Raw genomic sequence first — 24,008 nt, forward strand, 5'->3', positions numbered from 1 at the left:
TATAATTTATTAATATTGTAAATATATTATTTTAATGTTTTAGTGTTCTGCCTTTAAATATTTTTTTTGCTCCAGAAAATTTAATTTTTTTTATCAAGTTTTTCTGTGTTATATCTTACAGCTTTACTTTTTTTTTCTTTAAATTTTTGTTTTATTTAATTTGTATTACTTTTTTATTTAAAATTTTTCCATTTTTAATTTATAAGTACAAAAAAATATTTATCTACTTGTCTCCATTACTTTAGTCATAATTTTCTAGTTCGCTAAGTTCGCTAAATCTCATAAATTTTATATAGCCGTAACTATAATACTATAATTTATTTCTATGCGCTGTCAGCTAGTTTTATTAAACATTCAGAAGAAATATAATTTCGCGGAAAATTCACACACTAACACCTGTTAAACGCGAAAAGTGAGTTTGAGTGAGAGTAGAGCGTGATCATACGTATGCTTAAATAATCTGACACACTATTCACGTGTTATAAGAAGAAATGTATTTATTCTAATATCTCAATTGGCTCATTAACTTTCAGTACATATGGCAATATGCAAATCTTTACGAGCTTAATTATCGCCATTAACATGGTACACACTATAGAAGTTGTAAAAAAAAATTGCTTATCTATTCCACAAAAAAATCTCTTACGTGCAGGTGTAATTAATATTCGGCAGAGCAAAATTTTAGTAGTTTTATTTTCAAGCATGCTAATTTTAGGACACAGATTGGGTAAATAAATTTCAATTTAGTGGAAAAATGCAGCAAGTGCTGTATATACAGGCAACTTGTGTTACTACTCCAAAGCATGAACTACAGCTGACTATTTTTATTGCTTGGAAATGCAAAATATTTAAGGGATGCTTTAAAAGCAACAATTTTCTGGTAAAAATTTGTTATAGATTCAAGTAAGGTGTTATATGACCTTATAAAAAAACTGACTCGAAACCGGATAGTCCCTTAGGCTAAGTTCTCGAAATTTGAAGACGATTTTTTATGCTCGATTTTGATATGCTCGAAGGAATAATATTTTTGATAATAATTAAAATTTTTTAATCGCTTAATCGATCGTTTTTGTGATTTTTGGATTTGAAATGATTTTAAGTAGAATAAACTTAAGTCTTAGATCCGTTTTCTCTATGTCTGCTTAGCAGCCATCTTTCGGTTAAGTTCTGGTTAACTTACCCAAGACTAACAATTTTGGTATTTTTTTTTACCGGAACTTAACTGACAGATTGTTGCTAAGCAGACATTGAGAAAACGGTATTTAAAAAAGTATCTTAATACAACAGCACAAATGTCAAACTACTCAATCACTTTGAGTTAAGTTGTGAGTTATTCAACATAATAAGTTTTTAGTGCAAAATTGAGCAACTTGTAACAAATAAAACGGATTTGTGTTCATTATCCAAACCCGAAAATACAACTAACGGTAAATCACTGAGTGTGAAAACATGGCACTCAATAAATGATTGAGTGGATTTGATTTTTTATCATAAATAACGGTTTTATGGTTTATAAAAATTATTTGTGAATAAATAAAACGGTTTTGTGTTCATTATCCAAAACCGAAAATACAACTAACGGTAAATGACTGAGTGAAAAAACATTGCACTCAATAAATGATTGAGTAGATTTGATTTTTTAGCATAAATAACAATTTTATGGTTTATAAAAATTATTTGTGAATGAATAAAACGTATTTGTGTTCATAACCCGAAACCTAAAATACAACTAACGGTAAATGACTGAGTTAAAAAACATTGCACTCAATAAATGATTGAGTAGATTTGATTTTTTAGCATAAATAACAATTTTAAGGTTATTTTTGAAGGTGTCAGGATTTGAAAAGTTATAAGTGGCAACGCTTGAACACAGGAAAATAATACTACAAATATAAAAACAACAAAAACAAAAGCTACAGTTCAAATATCTACGTAATACGGAACACAAATTGCTCATTGAACAACGAGTGCCTACAACAATAATTCTAACAAATAAAAGTTACTAGCGACGACAACAAAAAGTGTCAATAAATTATTATTATTATTAATGCGCGCATATATTTATTATTTACTTATCAGCGTGATTACTATACATTACATTGAACAACAAGTGCTAAATTACAGCAACAAAAACAAAAAATAATCATTAACTAACAGCAATGCTAGTTAGTATTGTTTATTTACACTGTGAAGCTTGATGAGCGCTGTGCGGCAATGACTGATGAGTGTACCGCATGTAACTATAAAGTGCTGTGGGTGAGTGCAGAGTGACAGGAGCAACAAGAGTAACGGTTTTTGAGCGAAATGATTTATGAACACGCTGCTGGTAGTGTTGCTGAGCGCCTGCTGTTTAGCAGAGTGTGCGCATTGCCTGTCATAAATAAGGTATGGGTGTCGCTTAAAACAGCTGTTTGGCGTGAGTGGGGTCGCACTAACTGTGCTGTTGACGCGTAACTGTATACAACGTGCAAATGACTGTATGTAGCGCAGTTGTTTGTAGCTGTATTTAATAATTCATGATAATTTTATAATAAAGTCTCTTCGCTCAATGCCATTTATGCGCCTTACACATACATAGTTAGTATATATATTTGTTTATCAATATGTATGTATTATTAAAAATAAAATTATTATTCTAATATCATTATTAATTTGCCTTTTGGCGTGCGTTCTTGCCAACACCTTAAGTGTTGTTGACAAAAAACGAAAAAATACTGCAAAATAATAATTTAAATAGCTCTTAGCAGCTCAGTCACGCCGATTTGATAGACCGTTAATAGCAATGATAACAAATAGAAAACACCAGCGATTTAATTTTAGTTTTAAAATTGAATAATAGGCGCACGTATTACATAATAGATTGTGGTTAGTTTAAATAGCACAGAAGTAGTACAGTAATGTGTATAATTTTGGCGGTAAATAATGAAGCAAGGTTGCAAAATTTAACGTTTTGACAAAAATTTAATTATATGAAAATGAAAAATAAATAAAATTAATAATAAATTAAATAAAAATTAAAAAATTAAATAAAAATTAAAAAAAAAATTAAATTATATGAAAATGAAAAATAAATAAAATTTAAAAATTATATAAAAATTAAAAAAAAAAATTAAATAAAAATTAAAAAAAAAAATTATTTATTAAAAAAAATTTAAATAAAAAAACACATAAAATCTTAAATCTGAAACATAAAAATGTTAAAAAACCAGTGAGAAAAATATATCAGTTGTCGACCATTCATTATTAATACATTTTTTCCGCATTACTATACAACATAGTTATGAAGCCGCAAAACAATCATTCTTATTCATTGCTGAGCATATTTTTTGCTATGTGATTCATCATGTTTTTGCTTAACCAACTGTAGTCAATATAAATCACCAAACCAATTTAAGCATTCTTATCAGTAAATGAACGAAAAAAGAAAAATTAATTTACGAATAAGCAAATATGTATATAAATATATCTAACATTTGGACGCATGCATGTAATTGATGAACAGATTCGTACACGCGCCACTCAAACGCAATTCAAATCAGCAGCAAATATAACTTTTAATTTATTTATTGTTTTTTTTTTGAAAGCGCGTGCACCTGTCTTTAGCTAATTTGTCCAAGCGCGTATTTCATTGCTGCCAAAAGTAATGCATTTTCGCAATTAATCATGCAAGCGCCGTTATCAGTCAACAATAATTTATTCTGTACTTATTTATCACAATTCTGTTTTTCAATTTATTATCTGTCAATAATTTTGGTTTTATTTGTTATTGCCTGCTTTAGTAATCCTTCTCAAAAGTTATGCTAACTTGTTTAGAGAAACTAGAGATTTATTGCGCTTATATAAATCTAGTTATGAGTACTTTGCAGTGTTTTCGCTCATTTTAAGACCCTGTCATTGTTTGTGCTTGAAAATCACATCAAGTGATGGATTTGCTGCATGTGAACAGCGGCACAAGTTCATTATAAATCTTTGATACTTAACTCAATTTATAATTATGTCATAAGTGTTATCGATATCTTGCATTTTTGAAATATCGAGCATTAATATTTGTGTTTAATTTTTAATTACTTGTAGTCATAAGTTTTATATTTACAATGATTGTCTGCTGATAAGCAAATCAGTTTAGACAGGAAATTTCTAGTATGGCAATCAAGAATTTCCGCTCAACAATTTTTCAAAAACATGTTAATTATTGTAAGATTATTTTATGAAAGATAAGTCGGTTTGGCGGTTTACTTATAAAATTAATTTTTTTAATTTATTTAATTAATTAATTTTATTAATTTTGAAATTATTTATTTTTTTAATCTTATGTACATATGTATATACAATTTTTTTTATTAAAATTAATTTTTTTTAAATACAATTTATTTAATTAATTAATTTTATTAATTTTGAAATTATATGTTTTTTAGATTTTATGTATAATTTTTTTTTTAATAAAATTAATTTTTTTTAATATAATTTATTTATTTTTTATTTATTAATAATTTTTGACAAATTTAAATTAATTTTTTTTAAATATAATTTATTTATTTTTTATTTATTAATAATTTTTGACAAATTTAAATTTAGTATTTTTGTAAATTTAAGTTTAACTTATATTTTGCAAGTTAAAACTTTAAGTTTTAGTTTTTGCAAATTTATTATATAATATATTAAATTTTTTGCAAATTTAATTTTAACTTTTTACAAATTTCAATTTATTTTTTTTAGAATCTCACATATTTGCATAAAAATTCAAACTTTGGTTTGTTTTCAATTTTATGTAAATTTTTTTAATTAAATTTTTTTTATAAATTTATGAATAATTTTTGGCAAATTTAAATTAAATTTTTTTTGCAAATTTAAGTTTAAATTTTACAAGTTTTAATTTTATTTTTTTTATTTGGAAATATTTACATATGTATGTGTAAATTAAAATTTTTTTAATTAGTTAATTTTTTTAATTTAAATTAAATTTTCTTTTCTAATTTTTGTATAATTTGTTTCAAATTAAATTTAGTTTTTATTAAATTAAAATTTCATTTTTTTAATTTAAATTTAATTTTATTTTCTAATTATATAATTTTTTTCAAATTAAAATTAATTTTGTTTTAAATTAAAATTTAATTTTTTCAATTTGTTATTTTTTTAATTTAAATTTAATTTTCTTTTCTAATTTATATATAATTTTTTTCAAATTAAAGTTAATTTTGTTTTAAATTAAAATTTAATTTTTTTAATTTAAATTAAATTTTCTTTTCTAATTTTTGTATAATTTGTTTCAAATTAAATTTAGTTTTGTTATTTTATTTTATTTTTTTTTTTTGGAAATACATATAAATTAAAATTTTTTTAATTAGTTATTTTTTTTAATTTAAATTTAATTTTATTTTCTAATTATATAATTTTTTTCAAATTAAAATTAATTTTGTTTAAATTATAATAAAATATAATTTTTTTTCGAAAATTTATATTTAATTTTTAAATTACATTTTTTTATCTCATAATCTCGCTTGTTTCTATAAACTTTCTAAGGCAATTCTCATAGCTGACAGGGCGTATGCGTAATTTTTTGCTGTCACAACTCAGCTGATTGGCATTCGCTGCTAGTGTTTAGTCACAAATCTTTTTGTAAGCACTTTTTCCGCAATTTAACTAATTCAATATAAAACAACACATTTAAAATTATAGAATTCTTTACTTTTAAAATTTATACAATTTTCTAAACTATCCACAAAACTCTTCCCCAATAGCCTTAACAGTCATAACATAAAATTTCCTACACGCATAAATGTTTAAGAATAAGGCTCATTAAACTTTGCTACCAGCTGGCATTTGACAATTAGCCCGTCAATAAATTAAGTTCAATAATTAAAGCAAACTTTGCTGCATAACGTCAAATTGGCCGCTTTCATTGGTAAAGTATGCATTATTGATAGGTAAAATAATCGATTGTGCGAATTGCAATGTGTCAATGACAACTGCTAAAGTTTTTGTATTGTATTTGTTTAGAAAATTGTTGTAATTATAGTGAAATTCAATTGAATTTGCGCCTCTAGAAGTATTTTAGACCCGTGGTAATTGCACGTGAATATTTCATTAGCAGTCTGTTAAGGGTTGTCATACATTGTGTATTTGCTTTTAGTCAACTAGCAGATGAATAAGCAAATCATTTGAAATCATGTGAAAGTGTTTAATGCGCTTATTAGCAATAAAAATTTTTCTCGTTATGTTTACGCAACAAAAAATTGTTTGTATAAAATTGGTATTAATAATTGATAGACTTTGTTTGGGTCACTATATGAACCCACAATTAGTTGCTAGCTAAGTGCTCAGCATATCCGTTTTAAGCTTTTTGCGATGCAATGCTTTGATTTTTTTCATATCATTAACTAAAAGTATGAACACCTTATAAGTGGAAATGCGTTGCATGAACCCAAAAAAAATCGATTTTCGATAATATTGTTAGTTTGAAACATTTGGTGTTTCGCATTTTTAATTTATTTTAAGAATTATGGCTAGAACAGGGTTTATTAAGTTTGTAAGTAAGGTTGAACCACTATAGCATATAGCTTCTATACACATTCTCCGATAGAACTCAAGTCCTTGTATGAGAAAGTCTTTTATATCACAGGATATCTTTACAAAATTTGGAATGGAATATTATCCAAGGCAATAATGGTGATCAGATCGGTTCACTATAGCATATAAGTAGCTGCCGTATAAACTGACTGATCAAAATCAAGATACAGATATTTTTTAAACCCTTTTATGCCTTTTTTAGGTATTATAGCTGCGGTGTAGCCGAAGAAAAAATTTTTCTTGTCTATCACATTTATTTATTCATTATTATTTTGTCAATAAATTTCGTCAGCTGCTAACAAATATTGGGAGTCATCGTCTGCTATGCTAAAAATCAGTATTAGAACACTATCTTTATTAATAATTGCAATCAAACAGTAAATATGTATGTATTTTCACAAGTCTGATTTCTCAATTATCAAGTTATAAATACTTAAGCAGTGCGTCTAATTTAAACTGTAGCCGTAAACAAACTTTTATTTGTTTTTCCATTTCCTAATTATCAGCGCATAAGTACGTTTTCAGCTAAACTAATATGAGCTGACGTCTATTTTTGTAAATAGCTGTCATCTGTCAAAAATAGTTGCTAGACGTCAACGCTTTCTTTGCATACTTCTGATGCCTACCCGTTTCTGCTGTGTACCGTTCTTTATTTGCGGTTTTTTTGCACATACTTTTTTCCTCGGCTTACTATTTTCTTGTTTGCCAAATTTATGACCCAAGTGCTCAATGTTTATTTAATTCGTTTATGTTTGTAAACGAAACCCTTTTTGACTGCGAATATTTAGATAAGTACCGCTACTTTGTAGCAGATTGAGCGAAAGTGTCAGACAGTCAGTCAGTAGGGCAATTAATTAGTCAGAGCGCTGCAAATACTGATTTCGTTTATCAGAAATATCAGCAGTGAGCACAACTATCAGTCAAGCAGCCAAATAGCTCTCTTACTCATTGAGTTAATTCTAAAGCTATTAACTCATTCGTGTGTATTTCCGCCAAACCAATAAAAGTGCCGCTGTAAATGCTTAGGAACACGGAAAATGGCATATAAATAGAGATAAAAAAGCGAATAGGCAAATACAGCGTTGCTATAACTGCAATATTACAACAAAAACAACGTACACAATAAAAACCACAACACATGGAAATTATCACAAAATTTATCGTGACTCCAACTTTATTAATTATGCATTCATATTTGCTAATATGTGCATGTGTATGTAAATTTGTGTTTTTGTGTGCTCTGTTTGTTTGCTTTTTAATTTTCTTATCACACATTTGACATGTTCTAAGCGTGATTTTTAGCGGTATATTAACCTTGTGTTCTATTGTTAGTTGCTTTTATTTTCCTTCTCGTTATGATTATTGATGCCAATGTGACTTTTTGCTATTTAAAAGTTCATAAAGGAAAAGAAAAAGAGTTGCAGAAATCAGATTTTAGTCTGCATTGCATAAATGTCTTTAAAATGCAATGAAGTTTTTATGCATATGAAAATTCTAGCTTAGTAAAAGCTCAGAGCTTCATACAAAGCTCAAAAATTACTAAAGCTTTCATAGTTATTGAAATTCTAGCTTAACGAAAGCTCTATTTGGTTGCAAAAAAAAAAATTACATTGATTACAAACAAGCTTAATCCAGAAATGCATATAAATCCTTACAGCTTTCATGCATATGGTTATAGCTTAGTGAAAGCTTCGTAGCTTTCTTTATTGCGAAAAAAAAAAAAACTTTTTAATACGTATTATAAACAAACCTGTTTCAAAAATGCGTTGAACTTACTAAAATTTGCATGGATACGAGTATTCTAACTCAGTGAAAGCTTGGGAGCTTTCTTTTATTGTGAAAAAGATTAATCAGTACATTTGTACATGCATACGTATGTTCAAAAATGCATTAAACCCTCGGACGCCTTCATGTTTACGAGAGTCTAGCTAGGCTAAAGCCTCTGAGCTTTCTTTTTTTGCGAAAACAAGTTAACCAGTTTTAAATAGGCACAAATATGTTACAATAATGCATTAAACCCAATGAAAGCTTTCAAGCAGATGAAAGCTTTCGCTTAGTGAAAGCCTCAGAGCTTAATTTTTTTCAAAACTGCGAAAAAAACTTAATCAGTATTAAGTAGGTACAAATATGCTACAAATGATGAAAGCTTTCGCTTAGTGAAAGCCTCAGAGCTTAATTTTTTTCAAAGCGGGATGTGAAATAACATAATCGGTGAGATTTATTACCAAAAAAAAACCATCAAAAATTGTTGGTGTGCGTAAATTTATCGGGTCAAAAAAGTTTTTTGCTACCAAATTAAACATATAAATAATAATAAAATTGTTTTTTTATCATAAAATTTGTATTTTGTAACTTAAATATTTAAATTCATCTAAAAATAGATGAATATACAACTTCTACGTCTAAATTGTTTATTAAAAAAATCTTTTTTAAAAAGATATTAAGTCGACGCTCTTAGTCTTATCAAAATTAGATTTGTCAAAATAAAAAACTAATTTTCTGAAGATAATTTTGTCATATTTGTACATTAAAAATGATAAAAATTATTATATAACACTTTGGAAATTTTTGAAATGTGATTTTCGTGCACTTTTATTCATCTCGCTTTAATTATGAGTTTGCATTTACAACGAAAATTATGAAAAAACCTTCGCTACTCACTCGTCAAACCGGTCGTGTACAATACATACATACATATTTATGTTACTGAGTTAAGCCCTTTTCTTGATGGTGCAGCAGCAGAGCTTAGATATTGCACATAAATAGCTACTGAGTGCAACGAGTGAGAGAGTGAGTGGTTATATGAGGTGTCACAGTGATGTGTGGGAAAATAGCAATCGATTAAAAATAGTTGTGAGTTTAACTATGCAGTACAATTTATGGAAGCTTAAAGGTGGTTTTAAAGAAGAAATTATTCAATTTGAATAAAAAATAATGAAAATAATAAGGTTGAAGTTAAAAAAAAATTAATTTATTTTTTTTTTTAATTTTAACTTTAATTTTAAAATAAGAATTTCAATATTAAGTTTAAGATTTAAATTTTAATAGTTAGTTATGATAATAATTTTAAGATGAGGAAATACATATAACAACACTATCAACAGGTACTTCGGCTGAGTATTAAAATTATTTTAATTTTTTTTATGTTATTATGTCATTATTTTATTTTTTAAGGTTAAAAACTGTGTTACTTTTTGTAGTAAATAAGATAAACAACTTTTTTGTTGAGTTTAAAATTTGCGTGCAGACACCTTATAATACTTTAACGTACATGCGAACTAGTAGTAAATCAAACGAATCCTATAGAATAACGTAAAATTAAAGCTTTGATGTAAACAAACAAATCAATAAGAAAATTGTTACAAATGAATGAAATTTTGATTGATTCTGTGCTAATTTTGTTTTGAGAATATTATTTGTAGTAAAAATTTGATTAATTCTGTGTTAATTTTATTTAGAGAATATGAATTGTAGGGGATAAAAAATTAAAATGTACAATTTTTTGCACTTATATACTTTAAGCATCACAGTTATTGCAAATATCAATACTGCTACTTTTTCGCACCCGCCTGCAACCAGTTTGCATATCGCTCCAGTAGTTCCTCACGCCAGCAAAAAGCATTTAGTTGATTGACCCAGCAAAAGTGAACAAAATTCGTAAAGAATTGCCCTTCCTTGCTTGGCAACAACAACACAAGCGATTTGTTTACATGCGCTAGCAATGAGTAGCCAAACAATTCAACAAGCGCGCTGGCTGATGCGTTGACTTTGAAATTTTTTACATTCTTGTCATAGTGCCAAAGCCACTAACTACAACTGATTTGCACAAACAATGGATTTCTTCAGTTATTAACGCCTGACTAATATAATTATTTATTTACAATACATGTCAATATAGTTTTTTCATCACAGAAGTACAGCCAAAATGGCTGTTGGCCGCTATTGAGGCCAAGCTTACTAAATACAATTCCCATTTGTGGGCACAGAATATGTTTGTTTGTTTGTTTGTATACATGGCGGTGGCCTAAGCTGCTGCCATAATTCTCATGCGCATATAAATAACATTTAATTGTTTAAATGTGTGCGTGTTAATGTTTTTGTTTACAATTTCAAGAAATATTCAAATGATATTTGCAAAATTCACAGCTTGGACATTAAAAAAAAATGCAACAATAATAACTATTGAATTGTCTGCAGCCATACATATAAATACTTATATTCTTACAACTTAAAGTAATTTTCAATGTAATCATTACACTTTGGTTTATTTTTATTTTTAATTACCCTTTGTTTGCGCGCTGCGCCCTAACTTTTACCAGCGCGCTTCACCCACTATATGTATGTGCGGTAGACGCTTGTCAATTATTTTTAAGCGTTTAATAAACAATTGGTTTTATTTAAATATTTTTTTAAAGCGCAATTAAACGTGTTTTACACGCATGGCATTCGAAAAGTGTGCTGCGAAAAAAGAGAAATTATGTATTACTCATTTTCTTGCACAGCAGACAGGCTTTTACCTGCGCTGCTTTGCTTATTTGTTGTTATTTTTGATTTTTGCTGTCTGCAGGGCTTAATTGCTGCTTCTCGAAGCATGGCATAAGTGTGGCACACATTTCTTAAGTGGCCAAAACGAGTTTTCACAACACAATTTAATGTTTGGATTATTAAAGGCAATTTTTTTGGTTTTTGTTTTGATTATTAAAGCATTTTTTGCTTTTCTTCTCAATTTCATTTTCTTTTATTCTATTATTTTTTATTTTTTGTTTTATTTTTGCTTTTATTTTTATTTTTGTTTTTATTTTTATTTTTTATTATTAATTTTGCTGTGCTTTCTTCGTGTGCCTGTGTGCTGCCTGCGAAAATTACCCACAATTCTTGCGCTCATTTAAATAATTATTTTCTGACAGTTATGCTTATTTATTTTATTATAATTTTCGCGCGGATTTTTGCGCTAAGAATTAAGCGCAGCATTTGCAAATTTAGATTACAAGCTTATTGCACAAATTGCTACAGCGAATTCGTAAAAATATTGTGTACGGTGGGTTTGAAATATCGATAATTTTTGCAGGAGGAAAATATTCGTTTCAAAAGAAAGCTTGCTTGCCATGAATAATTTAGAGAAATTTGCAAATTTTTAAATGAAAAATTGTTGTAAATGTGGTAATATATGTTTGTATGGTATTTTAGAGTGCTTCAAAAAAAATTTGGTCAGTTAGATTAGCGAGTTTATTATTTTATTTTATATATCGATAATTTTTGTAGGAGTAAAATATTCGTTTAAGCGTTAAAGTATTCTTATCGGAAATAACTTTTAAACTTATAAATAATAAAATATTGAAATTGCGTTATTATTATATGTACATATTTGTAATATCATTTTTTTAACGCATTCCGCTTAAAAATTTATATTTGTTTTAACCAAAATATTCACCAAAACACCATGTTTGCTCTCCAATCTATGATTTTCTGTACAGGAAGACTAGTTACAGCAATTTAAAAATTACAAAATTTTCAAAAAAATCTGCAAATTTTCAAAATGTTTGCAAATTTAAAAAATAATACAAAATTTCTTCTACAATTCTAATTTCAAAAGTTTTACAAATTTCAAAATTTTATATAATTAACAAAATTTTTCTAAATTTCAAACATTTTGACATGACATTATACAAAATTTCTTCAAATTTCAAATTAAATAAAAGCTTTCAAAATCTCCAAACCTTAAAAAATGTCTCCAAGTTTTGAAATTTCTCCAAACTTCATAAATTCTGATAAAAACAAAAAAATCACAAAATGTCTCCAAATTTCAAAAAATTACAAAATTTCTCCAAATTTCAAAATTTAATAATTTCTGATATAAACAAAGAAAACTTAAAATGCCTCCAAATTTAAAATTTCTAATAATTTCAAAAGTCTTCATAAATTCTGATAAAAACAAAAAGTTCTCAAAATTTCTCCAAATTTCAAAATTTAATAATTTCTGATATAAACAAAGAAAACTTAAAATGCCTCCAAATTTAAAATTTCTAATAATTTACGAAAAGTCTCCAAATTTCAAAAAGTTCAAAATTTTTTCAAATTTTAAAATGTTATAATTTTCGACAATAAAATGATTTATAGATGACGACAGAGCGCCACATTTGACATTCAAACACTTAAAAGTTTTAAAAAATCAATATTATGCTATAGATATTCTGTTGAAAATGTAAATGAGTGCCGCATGATGGATGTACAAAGTTATGCGAACTAACATGTAATTTTTTATATCATAAATGATACTATTGTTTTAATGTCGCAGGTTTAAATTTTAATCAAAGTTTTTTTAACGATTTACATTTTTTCATTACAATAACGCTCTTTTAAAAAATGTATAGATCTACATATGTATGTATGTACATACATACATATATACATATGTATAGTATTTCACAATTATTGCCTCTTGAATAAAATAAATTTTAATAACACTAAATTGCAACAAAATATCCTTTAATTAATGTTATTGGAATTGTTAAACTAAAATAAAAATATATCGATAATACTTTTGTTTACATTTATTGCAGCCATTTACATGCAGACACCATATAACACCGTATCATACACGACGTGCGTGCGAACTCGTGGTAAATGAAAACAATAACATCGAATAACGTAAATTTAAAGCGTTGGTGTAAACAAACAAGGAAATAATAAGCTGTTTAAAAATAAGTGAATTTTGTTTAATTTTGAGCTAATGTTGTGTTGTGAATATGATTTAAGTGTTAAAAAAAGCTAAGAATACTCGTAGTGTAATAAAATCAGTGAAAATTTGTGAAAATTGTGCAATAAAATCATAGTGAAAATTTATGAAACACGTGTGCGAAAGTAGCTTGGCTTAAATATTCTACGGTAACTGCGGTATTTCAGTGCGCAAACGACTTACATACATACTTTGTGGACCTATTGAATGAAATTGAAATGCTAAAATAGTAAAAGAGCGGTTAATTCGTATTGGGGCAGCCTAATTTAGAGCGCATATTATTTTGTGCAACATAACCTTAATGCAGTTAACTAGCAGTTGGGTTAGCGCACTTTATACACATTATTGTTACATTTGTGATAATAAACTAGGATTGTGGGCAGTGCTTAAAGTTTGCTCGAAACTTTTTACAAAAAGACTGAGGTTTACTTTTTTTGCTGATTATGTGAGTATTGCTTTTAAATCTTCTTTTTTATATGCTTTTTTATACATAAATATTTTATTTGTTTAATTTTTTTTATTTATTTCACATTTTTTTTATACATAAATATTTTATTTGTTTAATTTTTTTTATTTATTTCACATTTTTTTATTTTTTTTATTAAAATTATATAAATTTTAGCATATTTTTATCTATAGTAGTTTTTGTTTTTCTATTGTACTTTAAAATCTTGCCTATTTTTCAAGCAAATTTTTATTTTTTTGAATGCATATTTTTGTCATTTCATACAAATATTCACCACACCATTTTCCAATTACTTATTCATTTATTTATTACTATTTTTTACCTTTCGCCATTTGTAATAGAAAGAGCGACTTCAATTATATCATAATATTAAATTACTGCCAAGTAATTTGAGTAGCTTTAATTAGTTCACTTTTTTCGCAAGACTTTTGCACAATTTTTTCACTCTGCGGTAACGTATTTTGTGGCTTTATTGATAAAGAAAAAAAAATTATTTAAAAATACATTTTAATTGTATTTATTGCGTTTTTGTCACTTTTTTCGCATTTATTGTTTACACACTTTGCGGTTAACCGTGGCGTATACTTCTTCTATTCACTGCTCTGGCGGTGTCAATAACGCGCGGCGCAACACAAAAGCCACCTTTGTCAATTTACACCGGCTAATGAGCGACTATCGTATACTTTAGGCGGTATTTGTAGTGCGCGTAGTTGTTGGCGGTTAAGCGTTTCACAAGCCAATAAGAGTGTTGTCTAGTTTTATCGACGTTTATAAGCAGTAAATGTTGCGGCGCTGCCAATACCAACATACATACTGTGTATGCGAGGGCATTGGAGCGCCAATATAGTGGGTAAAACAGAGAAATAATAAATAAATTTCATATGAGCAGCATAACAGAGAACCGGTACCATGGCAACAGCTATGTAATTATGCGGTAGCGCAACAACAACAATACTGTAGCGCAAAAAAAAAAATTGTAGTGACTTTGTAAAACGTTGTAAGGAAATGCCCCTTAGCCGCTGTTGCATGCGCGCTCATACAAACGCGCTCTCAGCACGCCACGTGCTCTCCACTCTTTGTATACTGAGAAGTCCAAACTTGTTGCTCAGCTTAGTGGCGTTTTTTTGGTATTTTCCAAGTTTCGCTTTATTTTCTGGCTAAAAAGACAGACCTTTTAAATGCTACCGCCACACCGCCGCGTTGCGTCGCGTCCTCTACTATGGTGTGAACTTGCCTACCAGCTGTGCAATTAAGCAGCGTCGCACGGTTTTCATGCTTAAACGCTTTGATTTACTTATTGTGATCGATCTTAGTGTCATTAGCGCGCATTTAATAGCGGCTTAATTTCGTTTTTTATTAGTTTTGTTTTTGTAAGAAATATAAATAATATACAACAGCTTTGTAAACTTTAAATTGTTTACTTTGCGCTTTTTATTTCAATTTTTTTTTAACTTAAATTTTTTTTTTATTTTTTGTCTGTATTTCTCTGTATAACTAGCGCTCAGTTTTGAGATTAGGCGTTATTTCTAGTTGTTGGATTTCCCGCTCAAGTTAAGCTGCTTAAATTTGCGCTACATTCGGCACTCGCGGTTAACCACAAAAATTACTTTTGAGTGCCAAAACAAGCAAAGAGGCGTCACTCTGAAATAGGTTTATCGTTGTTTTAGCTGAGCTTTAGGGCCCACTAAATTAGCTCAACTTTCTCAGAAAACCCATTAAACATCATTTATCTTACTCTTTGTAGCTTCGAGCAGATAACTGTCATTATAGATACGTTTTTTTTAATGCTCTGAGTCCATTTCTTGTTTGAAAAGGTTTTATGATCGAAATTAATAAGGAAAAGGTATGGTGCGCCTATATGTATGCTTTGAAAAACAACTTGCTTTAGTATTTCTGTATAATCTTACAACAAAGATTATAGAATACACGTCACTTTTGCAAAACCATATTTTTTTAAACCATTTGAGAAGTGTAATATGCCTTGCTGTTCGAAAGAAATTACGGAAAAGTTTAGTTCGCCTGAAAGTATGTTTTAAATAACAAATTACTTTTCTATATTTGTGTAATCCAAAGCTAAACATTATAAGAGCTGGGTCGGTTTTGCAAAATTATATTTTTTATAAACTATTTGAGAAACGTGGTTAATCAGCGCCGCGAACGAAATAATGAAAAAGTGTAGTTTGCATGGAAATGTGCTTTAAATACAAAGTTTTTTCATATTTCTGTTAAATTTCACAGCAAAAATTTAAAACGATGTTATAATTGCAAATTTATATTTTAAAGAGATTGTGTATGTATTGCCGATTGAAAGAAATAACAAGAAAATGATGCGCGCTTAAAAGTATGCTTTAAATGACATAGTATTTTGATATTTCTGTATATAATCATAAATTTTTATTTTTATAAACCATTTGAGAAGTTTAGTTAATCAGCTGATGGAAGAAATAGTAAAAAAATATTTTATAAACCATTTGAGAAGTGTAGTTAATCAGCAGATCGAAAAAAATTTTTAAATATTGCTTCTTTCGCCTAAGTGTATACTTTACAGACGTAACTAACAAAATTTAGCATCAAAATGGCTGCCTAAACTAAAGTTTTGACTAAGTAATACTATTACTACTACACTATAGAACTTAAAAACAATATCTTAAATAAATATCTATTTTATAAAATAATATGCTTTTATAAAATCTCCAACTTAATCAATGTTAATGCAAAAAATCTCTACCGAATCAACCGTAGCGCTACCAGCTGCCCTAACTACCGTTGCTTGACTCAAATTGAGCTACTGTTCTCTCAGCATTTCTCAACACAGTGCTCCCAACTTTTAATGCGATCTTCGCACTCCTCCACTAAGCCTTAGGTAAGTAAATCTCAGCAATTGAACTTTGCTTGCAAGCATGCAATTAATGTTTGTTTTGTGTCTGACGCGTCGCGCTGTTTTAATGAGTTAAATAATGCTAAAAATGTACTTTACATTTTCTAATTACATCACAACAACAACGCCACTTTTTTAGAAAGAATTTACTAAGCCAACAACTGCTAATAAAGCATATCTTTGTTTTGTTGTTATGTGCTATTCTTGCTATTGTTGTTGCCGTCATTGAGCCGTTTTTTGTTATGTACAATTCAATTGCGCCGGCGTGTTGGGAAAATACGCGCATTTTTGTCAGTCATAGTTAGCGTTAAATGGTCAATATGTGTGTTATGAGGTGAGCAAAAGTGATTTAAAAGAAAAAATAAATAAAAAGTAATAAATATTTTTTTTCAGAATTAGAAGAAAAAATAAATAAAAAGTGGTAAATATTTTTTTTCAGAATTAGACGAAAAAATAAATATAAAATAATAAATAATAATAAATATATAATAATAATTTTTTTTTTCTTCTAAATCTCTTCACTTTTGCTCACTTTTATGCACATATTCGTCTTAAAAGACAGAGACAATCGAAATATCAAAATAATTTTTTTTTTTTAGAAATGTTATTAGCCAGGTCTTATTTTACTATTTTATGATATTTATTTATTATTTATTGCAATTAAACTTTTTTTATATTATTTAATTAAATTTATTTTATATTGTTTTTGATTTTTGTTTTTTTTTTTTTAACTTTTTTTAGTTTTTTCCTTTATTTTATATAATTTAAACAATTTATTTTATGTAATGTTTTTTTAAAATATTTTTTCTATTTTTTTTTTACTTTATATATGTTGTTTTTTATTTATTTTTTGCTTTAATTTGAAAAAGAAAATGTATTTAAATTTATTCAATATTTTTTTTTATATATTTTTTCTTGTCTTTTAATATTTTTTATATTTTTAAAGTTATTTGTATTTAATATAATTTTTTACCTAGTTTTTGCTTTACTTTATATAATATTTAAAAAAAAATTTCGTTTTACTTTAGTTTTGGCTTCCTTTAAAAATTTTATATATAAATTTACTTAATATTTTTTTTTAATTTTTTTTATTTTTATTTTATAATTTAAGCAATTTATCTAATTTAATTTTCATTTATAATATTTTTTTCCAATTTTTTTTACTTTAGATATATCTTTTTTTTTACTTTTTTTGCTTTAATTTAAAAAATTTGTATTTAAATTTATTTAATATATATATTTTTTTAATATTTTTTTTTTATTTTATTTTTTTAATTTTTATTTTTTTATTTTTTTTTTTAATATTTTTTTTTTTAATATTTTTTTTTTTTTGTTTTTTTTTTTTTATAATTTAAACAATTTATTTCACATTATTTTTATTTAAAATAATTTTTTTTTACCCATTTTTGATTTTTACTTAATTTTTGCTTTAAATTAAAAATATTCTCTTTACTCCTTAAATACACACCTCTTTGCCATGAAATAGCATTTTTTTTAACATATCTCTCCATTCCAAATATTTGCGTATCAATAACTCCCGCTGTGAATTACGCCCGCATTGACGTGTTGCGCGTGCGCGATGCGCAGTCGGCAATTGCAAGCATTTTCCGCTGCACTTTTTATTGCAATTAAATGGGCGTCTGCTGGTTTGGCATTGTTTGCCTCTTCAACTATCGTAGCTTAGCTTGTTATAAACAAACTTCTATCGCTCTTGCTGTTGTTGGTGTTGTGTTTGTGCTCTCTCGCAGTTAGCAACTGCAAACAAGTTTGTTGAACTTGCTTGGCGTTGTGCCAATTCAGGTTGACTGGGAAATTCTGGCCAACTGCCAACGCATATGACAACAATAACATTTACAACAACAGTAGCTAGAATAATACGCCATCTCACTGTAGTGCTGTGTGTGTGTGATTGTTGCTGTTGTTTGTTGTGTTTAATAAATCACGCTAGACTTTGAACACACCGTTTTTGCGTGTCATTTCAATTTTATTTCTTATTTCACGAATTTCACTTTTTGCTTAATTTCATGTTATTGCTGTTGTTGTTGGAGCTTACTTAACCCGATTTTTGCCTGATTTTGATTTTAGTCAGAATTTTATGGCTTTTGAACAGTGCACGTCCAATTTTATTTTTGCTTTTTTGCAATTTCAACGTAATTTTGTACAAGATTTTTGCGACGAATTCGAGTCCAAAGGTTAGTTGCGTTGAAACTAGTTCAAGTTCGTTAAAAAATGGTGTTAAGAAATTTTGTGAACTGTTGTCATTCGAAAAGATTCTTCGAAAACAAATACAGAAGAAGATAATCATATTAATTATCAGAGAATTCTTACTTCAACCAAGGATTGGCTGAGCTCAGGCCATCAAGGGCTTGGCGAACTGTTGTTGGCCTAAATTCTTAGATTAGTTGTGAGTACGCACTAAGCAGCTCCTTGACCATATCAGCGGTAGGACAAGAGGATTTGGCTTAAAAGAACTGAAACATCCTATGAATCTCCGGTGACGAGGTGAATAGATACCGCCTTGCATGAAACAGCCACAACACCTGAAGGCTGCCTTGAGGGAATACCTATCCATGAGTAGGAATCAAGAGCGCGACGCGGGACGCTACAACGAAAACCGTTATATAAATATCCGTCATTTCAGTAAGCTAAGATAACACTCTGCATAAATGGCTGGCAGGTGTTCAAGTACATTATAAGCACGTCACCAATAAAATGGCCGTACAGGATCAGTTAATAGAACTTCTGATTAGCGGCTGGTCAACTCTGAACACAACACCCCATGTGGACTTGTATCAACTCTTCCGTGACCTACCCCATGTATGGACAACCGCGAGTTCTTTGACCGTACTACGTGCGGCTATAGCTGCTTGAAGCGGAGATTCAATCGATAACTCGTTAAAAGAAACGGCATCGGTAGCCGAACCTTGACCAAACACCGCAGTAGAAGTCCTTTGTCTGCCTGTGTATACGCAAGATAGTTTCTAAATTTTCAAGATATCGCTCTGAAATTTGGTACATGTCCTTTTCTCCTCAAAAATCTGCTCATTTGTTGGAACCGCCGATATCGGACCACTATATCATATAGCTGCCATACAAACTGAAGGTTCAAAATCAAGTCCTTATATGGAAAACTTTCTTATTTTACCAGATATCTTCAGGAAATTTCACATAGATCGATGTCGGAGGTAACGGTATAATCTTCGGAAAAATATTTCGGATCGGACCACTATAGCATATAGCTGCCATACAAACTGAAGGTTCAAAATCAAGTCCTTATATGGAAAACTTTTTTCTTGGACGAGATATCTTCACGAAATTTCGCATAAATCATTGTCAAAGGTAACGGTGCAATCTCCGAGAAAATATTTCAGATCGGAATACTATAGTATATAGCCGCCTTTCGAACTGCGCCACCTAAGTCAAGTTATGAAAACATTTTTAATTCTAAATGGTATTCTAGCTTTGATGCTACCAAAATTAACGTTTTTTCTTTTCTTTTTATTTTGTGGAAAAAATCCCTAGAAACCGAAACTATTATTTTTTTATGATTGATAATCATTTTAGTAATTTTGCGTATCTACTTTGAAATTGCCGCACATGCGCCTTAATAAAACGTAATTTCTGTTTACAACAGCTGCCGTTTAACGCTATTTTGAGTTGTACTTTTTGTAAATAAAATCATAAAAATAATTACAATGTTTAAATTGTAATTTACTGTGGCGCAGCCGCCGATTTCTATTTCTATTTATATAAGAAAAGTCATTTAAACTTCCCCTATCAGACGTTTTGTGGGGTTTTCATTGTTGCAAGGAATGTGCTAATTAAAACAAAAACAAAAAACGCCTGCAAAAATCAGAAACCGTTTAATACTACAGGAATCACATTTAACACCTGCCTGCCTGCCTTTAAATCACTCGCACACGTTATCATAGGCAATTAATGTGTTTCAATTTGTTTTATTTGTTTTTTATGCATTTATTTTCCACCGCAGCGACTTAAACGCCGCGCCATAGGCGGTTAATTGATTTGCCAGTCACGTTTTTGAAGCAATGCAGGCGACATATGCATGTGACTGTGTTTGTGCGTGTGTGTCCACTGGCAAGCACATGTGAGTAGGTTAGGGCGAGAATCCCCTTTTTCCAAAATAGGGGGTGTGCTGGGATTTTTTCATGCTTTTTCTTACATCTTCTGAGCGCGAAGGTATGGCTTTGCATAATTTTATATATGTATATAAATATGTATACTATAAATTACCGTTGTCATAAACTGATTATTTCGAATTATTTGATTTACTCAAATTCAGAGAATTTCTCAGCAGAAAATTATGCACTTAAGGCTTATAACTGAGAAATAATTGCTTATCAACCACAAATCGAAATTGATGAGCCGCTGAAACCCACAAGAAAATACATAAAATTTACAATTATTCGCAGAATAGTAAGCGTAAGTGATTAAAGGGGAAATATTAATTTCTTAAGGTGCACACCGCTACACACTTATGCTAATGAAATCCGGTTAAGATGAAACTATTTTTTTTTTGAATTTCAAATATTTCTTATAAATACTTTGTTAAACAAACTATTTTTTAAAAAAAAATTAAAAAAAAATTAAAAAAATTTAAAAAAAATTAAAAAAAAATTAAAAAAATTAAAAAAAATTTTTAATTAGAAAAAATTTTAAAAACTAAAAAAATTTTAAAAATTAAAAAAAAGAAATATCAAAATTCCCCCAAAAAATGTTTTGTTAAATATTAAAAATTTATAAAAAAATTAATTATTGATTTGAATTTCGACTCTTGTGTTAATAAAATTATTTTGTAAAAAAACATTTTTAAATATTTCGTATAAATACTTTGCTAAGGAATTTTTTTTGAAACAATGTAAAAATAAAAATTACGAAAAATTTAAATTTCCAAAAAAAAATATTTTTTTAATATTTTTTTTATTTTTTTTTAATATTAAAAATTTATACAAACGAAATTTTAATTAAAAAAGTTATTTAGAATTTGAAATTTGTTTTAAATTTTGTATTTCCAAGCAAATTTCGTCTTTGAAATCGTTGGAAAAGGTTCACGGTGATCCAACACAAGCTTAAGAGTGGTGCAAAACCTTCAAAGACGGTCGAGAGATACTAGTTGAAGACATGCCTCGTTGACCGAGGTCGAAGACCGATGAAAATATTAGAATGGTGAAAGATATGATGCTTGAAAATCGTCAGACAAGTGTTAGAGAGATGACAAGAGAGCTCGATATCTTTCGCGAGTCCGTTCGAATGATTTTGGTGGATATTTTGGGTATGAAACGCGTTTTCGCTCGACTCGTCGCGATAAAGCTGTTTTTTTTTTTTTCAAAAGGAGTACCGTAAACAGGTCTCTTGATGCTTGCTCGTGCGAACTCCGATCACATATTCATGGAGATGCCGCTGAGACATGGGTTTATGAATTTGACATGCAAGCAAGTCAACAATCTTCGGAATGAAAAAGAAAAAACGACCTGAAACCAAAAAAAAAAACCACGACAAAGCGGCTAGAAAATCAAGGTGATGCTCATGGTTTTTTCGAAATGCTTGGTTTGGTGCATCATGAATTGATTCCGGAGAGACAGATGGTCAACAGGGAGCTCTATTAAGGAATGTGCATGAGAACATCCACCGAAAACGGCCGGAATTGTGAAAGAACAATTCATGGTGATAATGCACCATCGCAGCGAGTCACGATTGTGACCGATTTGAAAGCCAAAAACGCAAAGAATACCATCGATCAACCAACATATTCACCAGATTTGGCTGCGTGTGGTTTTTTCTTGTTCACCAAACTAAAACTGCCGCTCCGTGAAACCCGTTTTCAGTCAACGAAGAGATGAAACAAAATTCGCTGAACTTCAGCTCCTTCTTTTGCCATTCCAAAAGGTGCTTATGAAAAGTATTTCGAGCACTAGAAAAAAGTTTAATATATCTGTTGAGGATTACTTTGAAGGCACCAAAATAAATATTGCTGAATAATTAAATATTTTGCATTTTATTTACAATTTCCGGCTACTTTTTGGTCACAATATATAATATCTCAACACCCATCACGTAGCACTGCTACTTTGACGTCACAAAGAATTCTTCTCGAAATTAATTTTCAGCAATCTTACTTTTTTACATCTCTAAGTGTGGTAAATTAGCCACGCTCGAAGAACATGACGCAAAAGCGTCGCGTTTATCGTTTGAAAACAATATTTTAGATTTCGAGAAATTAATAAATTCTTAATTAAATGCGCTCAAGCGCCTATTTTCAAATGTTTAGTATTGAACATATGATACACAGTCAATGACAGCAGACCGATAGCGGTTATCAATAAACTGATTGCAGGCACGATATAGCATGTATTTTTTTTTTTACTGATTTCTTAGTGTAATCATTTGATAATAATATTATTCTTTCAAAATCGCCAACAGCGTGTAAACCACACGGCGCGAGTGGAAATCCCACTTTTCCGTTGCACTCTTTCATAAGAAAAAATGTACTGTTTATACTTTGTATTAACTTGAATTATGAAATAATCGGAATTAAATTAAAAATATTTCACAACCCAGCCAAGCAATTATTTATGCAATTGTAAGTGTGGTTGTCGCTGTGTAATGTAGTATATGCTTCAGTGGCATCACAGATCATAGCTGCTGTGGGCAGGGCTGCATATCCACACGTTAATAAAATGTACGTTATTCACACTGAATTACAGCAACAATGTAAATATATTGCATTAAAAGGCTATAGCAAATTTGCATTTAATATTAATAACAATTATTTAGTTCAGTATCGGCAATAATTAATTTTTTTATTTTCAGTTTTTGCAAAATATTTTGCTGTGCAATTAAATTACTTTGTACTTATATAGTGAAATATGCCTCTATATAATAACGAATGTTCGGAAAACGTAGTAAGAGGAAATATTTTATTTTTTTTTTGAATTTTGAATTTTTAATTTTTAATTTTTTTTTTTTGAATTTTCAACTAATTTTTTTTTAAATTTTATTTAAAATTTTATGTACTTACTAAAATATAGCTAAAATTAATACAATTTAAAATTAGTAACTACAAAAACAAATAAAAATTACGAAAAAATATTAATTTAGATAATTATAGTAATAATTAAAAACAAAAAATAAAAAAGTGAAGATTATTAGAATTATTAAAAAAACTACCAGTTAAAAAAAAGATAAAACTGTTTCAAGTATATTTTACGTCAACCTTGTATGAGCATTAAATTAATAACATAAAAATAATAGAATTATAAAAAAAAAAAAATAAAAAATATGGCTAAAATTATTCGAATTATATAAAAGCTTCAAAAAATTAAATAAATTATGCCTAATTT

General features: G+C 28.4%; 1 protein-coding gene and 1 long non-coding RNA gene across 5 annotated transcripts in view; one reads left to right on the forward strand and one right to left on the reverse strand.

Annotated features, from left to right (window-relative positions):
• The window catches only part of LOC105232096 (sodium/potassium/calcium exchanger 4), a 33,937-nt gene that overhangs the window by 7,138 nt on the left and 2,791 nt on the right, over nucleotides 1-24,008 (reverse strand). Inside the window, exons 1-2 of one of the 4 annotated variants that reach the window (XM_011213702.4) lie at nucleotides 14,331-14,685; nucleotides 14,092-14,236 (exon numbers count right to left, since the gene is read on the reverse strand). The exons of 1 other annotated variant lie outside the window; for it this stretch is intronic. In XM_011213702.4, the coding sequence (XP_011212004.2) occupies nucleotides 14,092-14,101 (10 nt within the window). In that variant the 5' untranslated portion in view covers nucleotides 14,102-14,236; nucleotides 14,331-14,685. Of the gene's footprint in view, nucleotides 1-14,091; nucleotides 14,686-18,115; nucleotides 19,853-24,008 lie in introns of those variants that run through there. 2 more of the 4 variants (XM_049454447.1, XM_011213701.4) reach the window with 2 other exon arrangements.
• Nucleotides 12,536-24,008, forward strand: part of LOC125778107 (uncharacterized) — a 63,154-nt gene continuing 51,681 nt past the window's right edge. Inside the window, exon 1 of the long non-coding RNA XR_007422493.1 lies at nucleotides 12,536-13,748. This is a non-coding gene — a long non-coding RNA (uncharacterized LOC125778107). The remainder of the gene's footprint in view (nucleotides 13,749-24,008) is intronic.

Source organism: Bactrocera dorsalis, chromosome 4 (assembly GCF_023373825.1).
Source record: "Bactrocera dorsalis isolate Fly_Bdor chromosome 4, ASM2337382v1, whole genome shotgun sequence".
Lineage (NCBI taxonomy): Eukaryota > Metazoa > Arthropoda > Insecta > Diptera > Tephritidae > Bactrocera > Bactrocera dorsalis.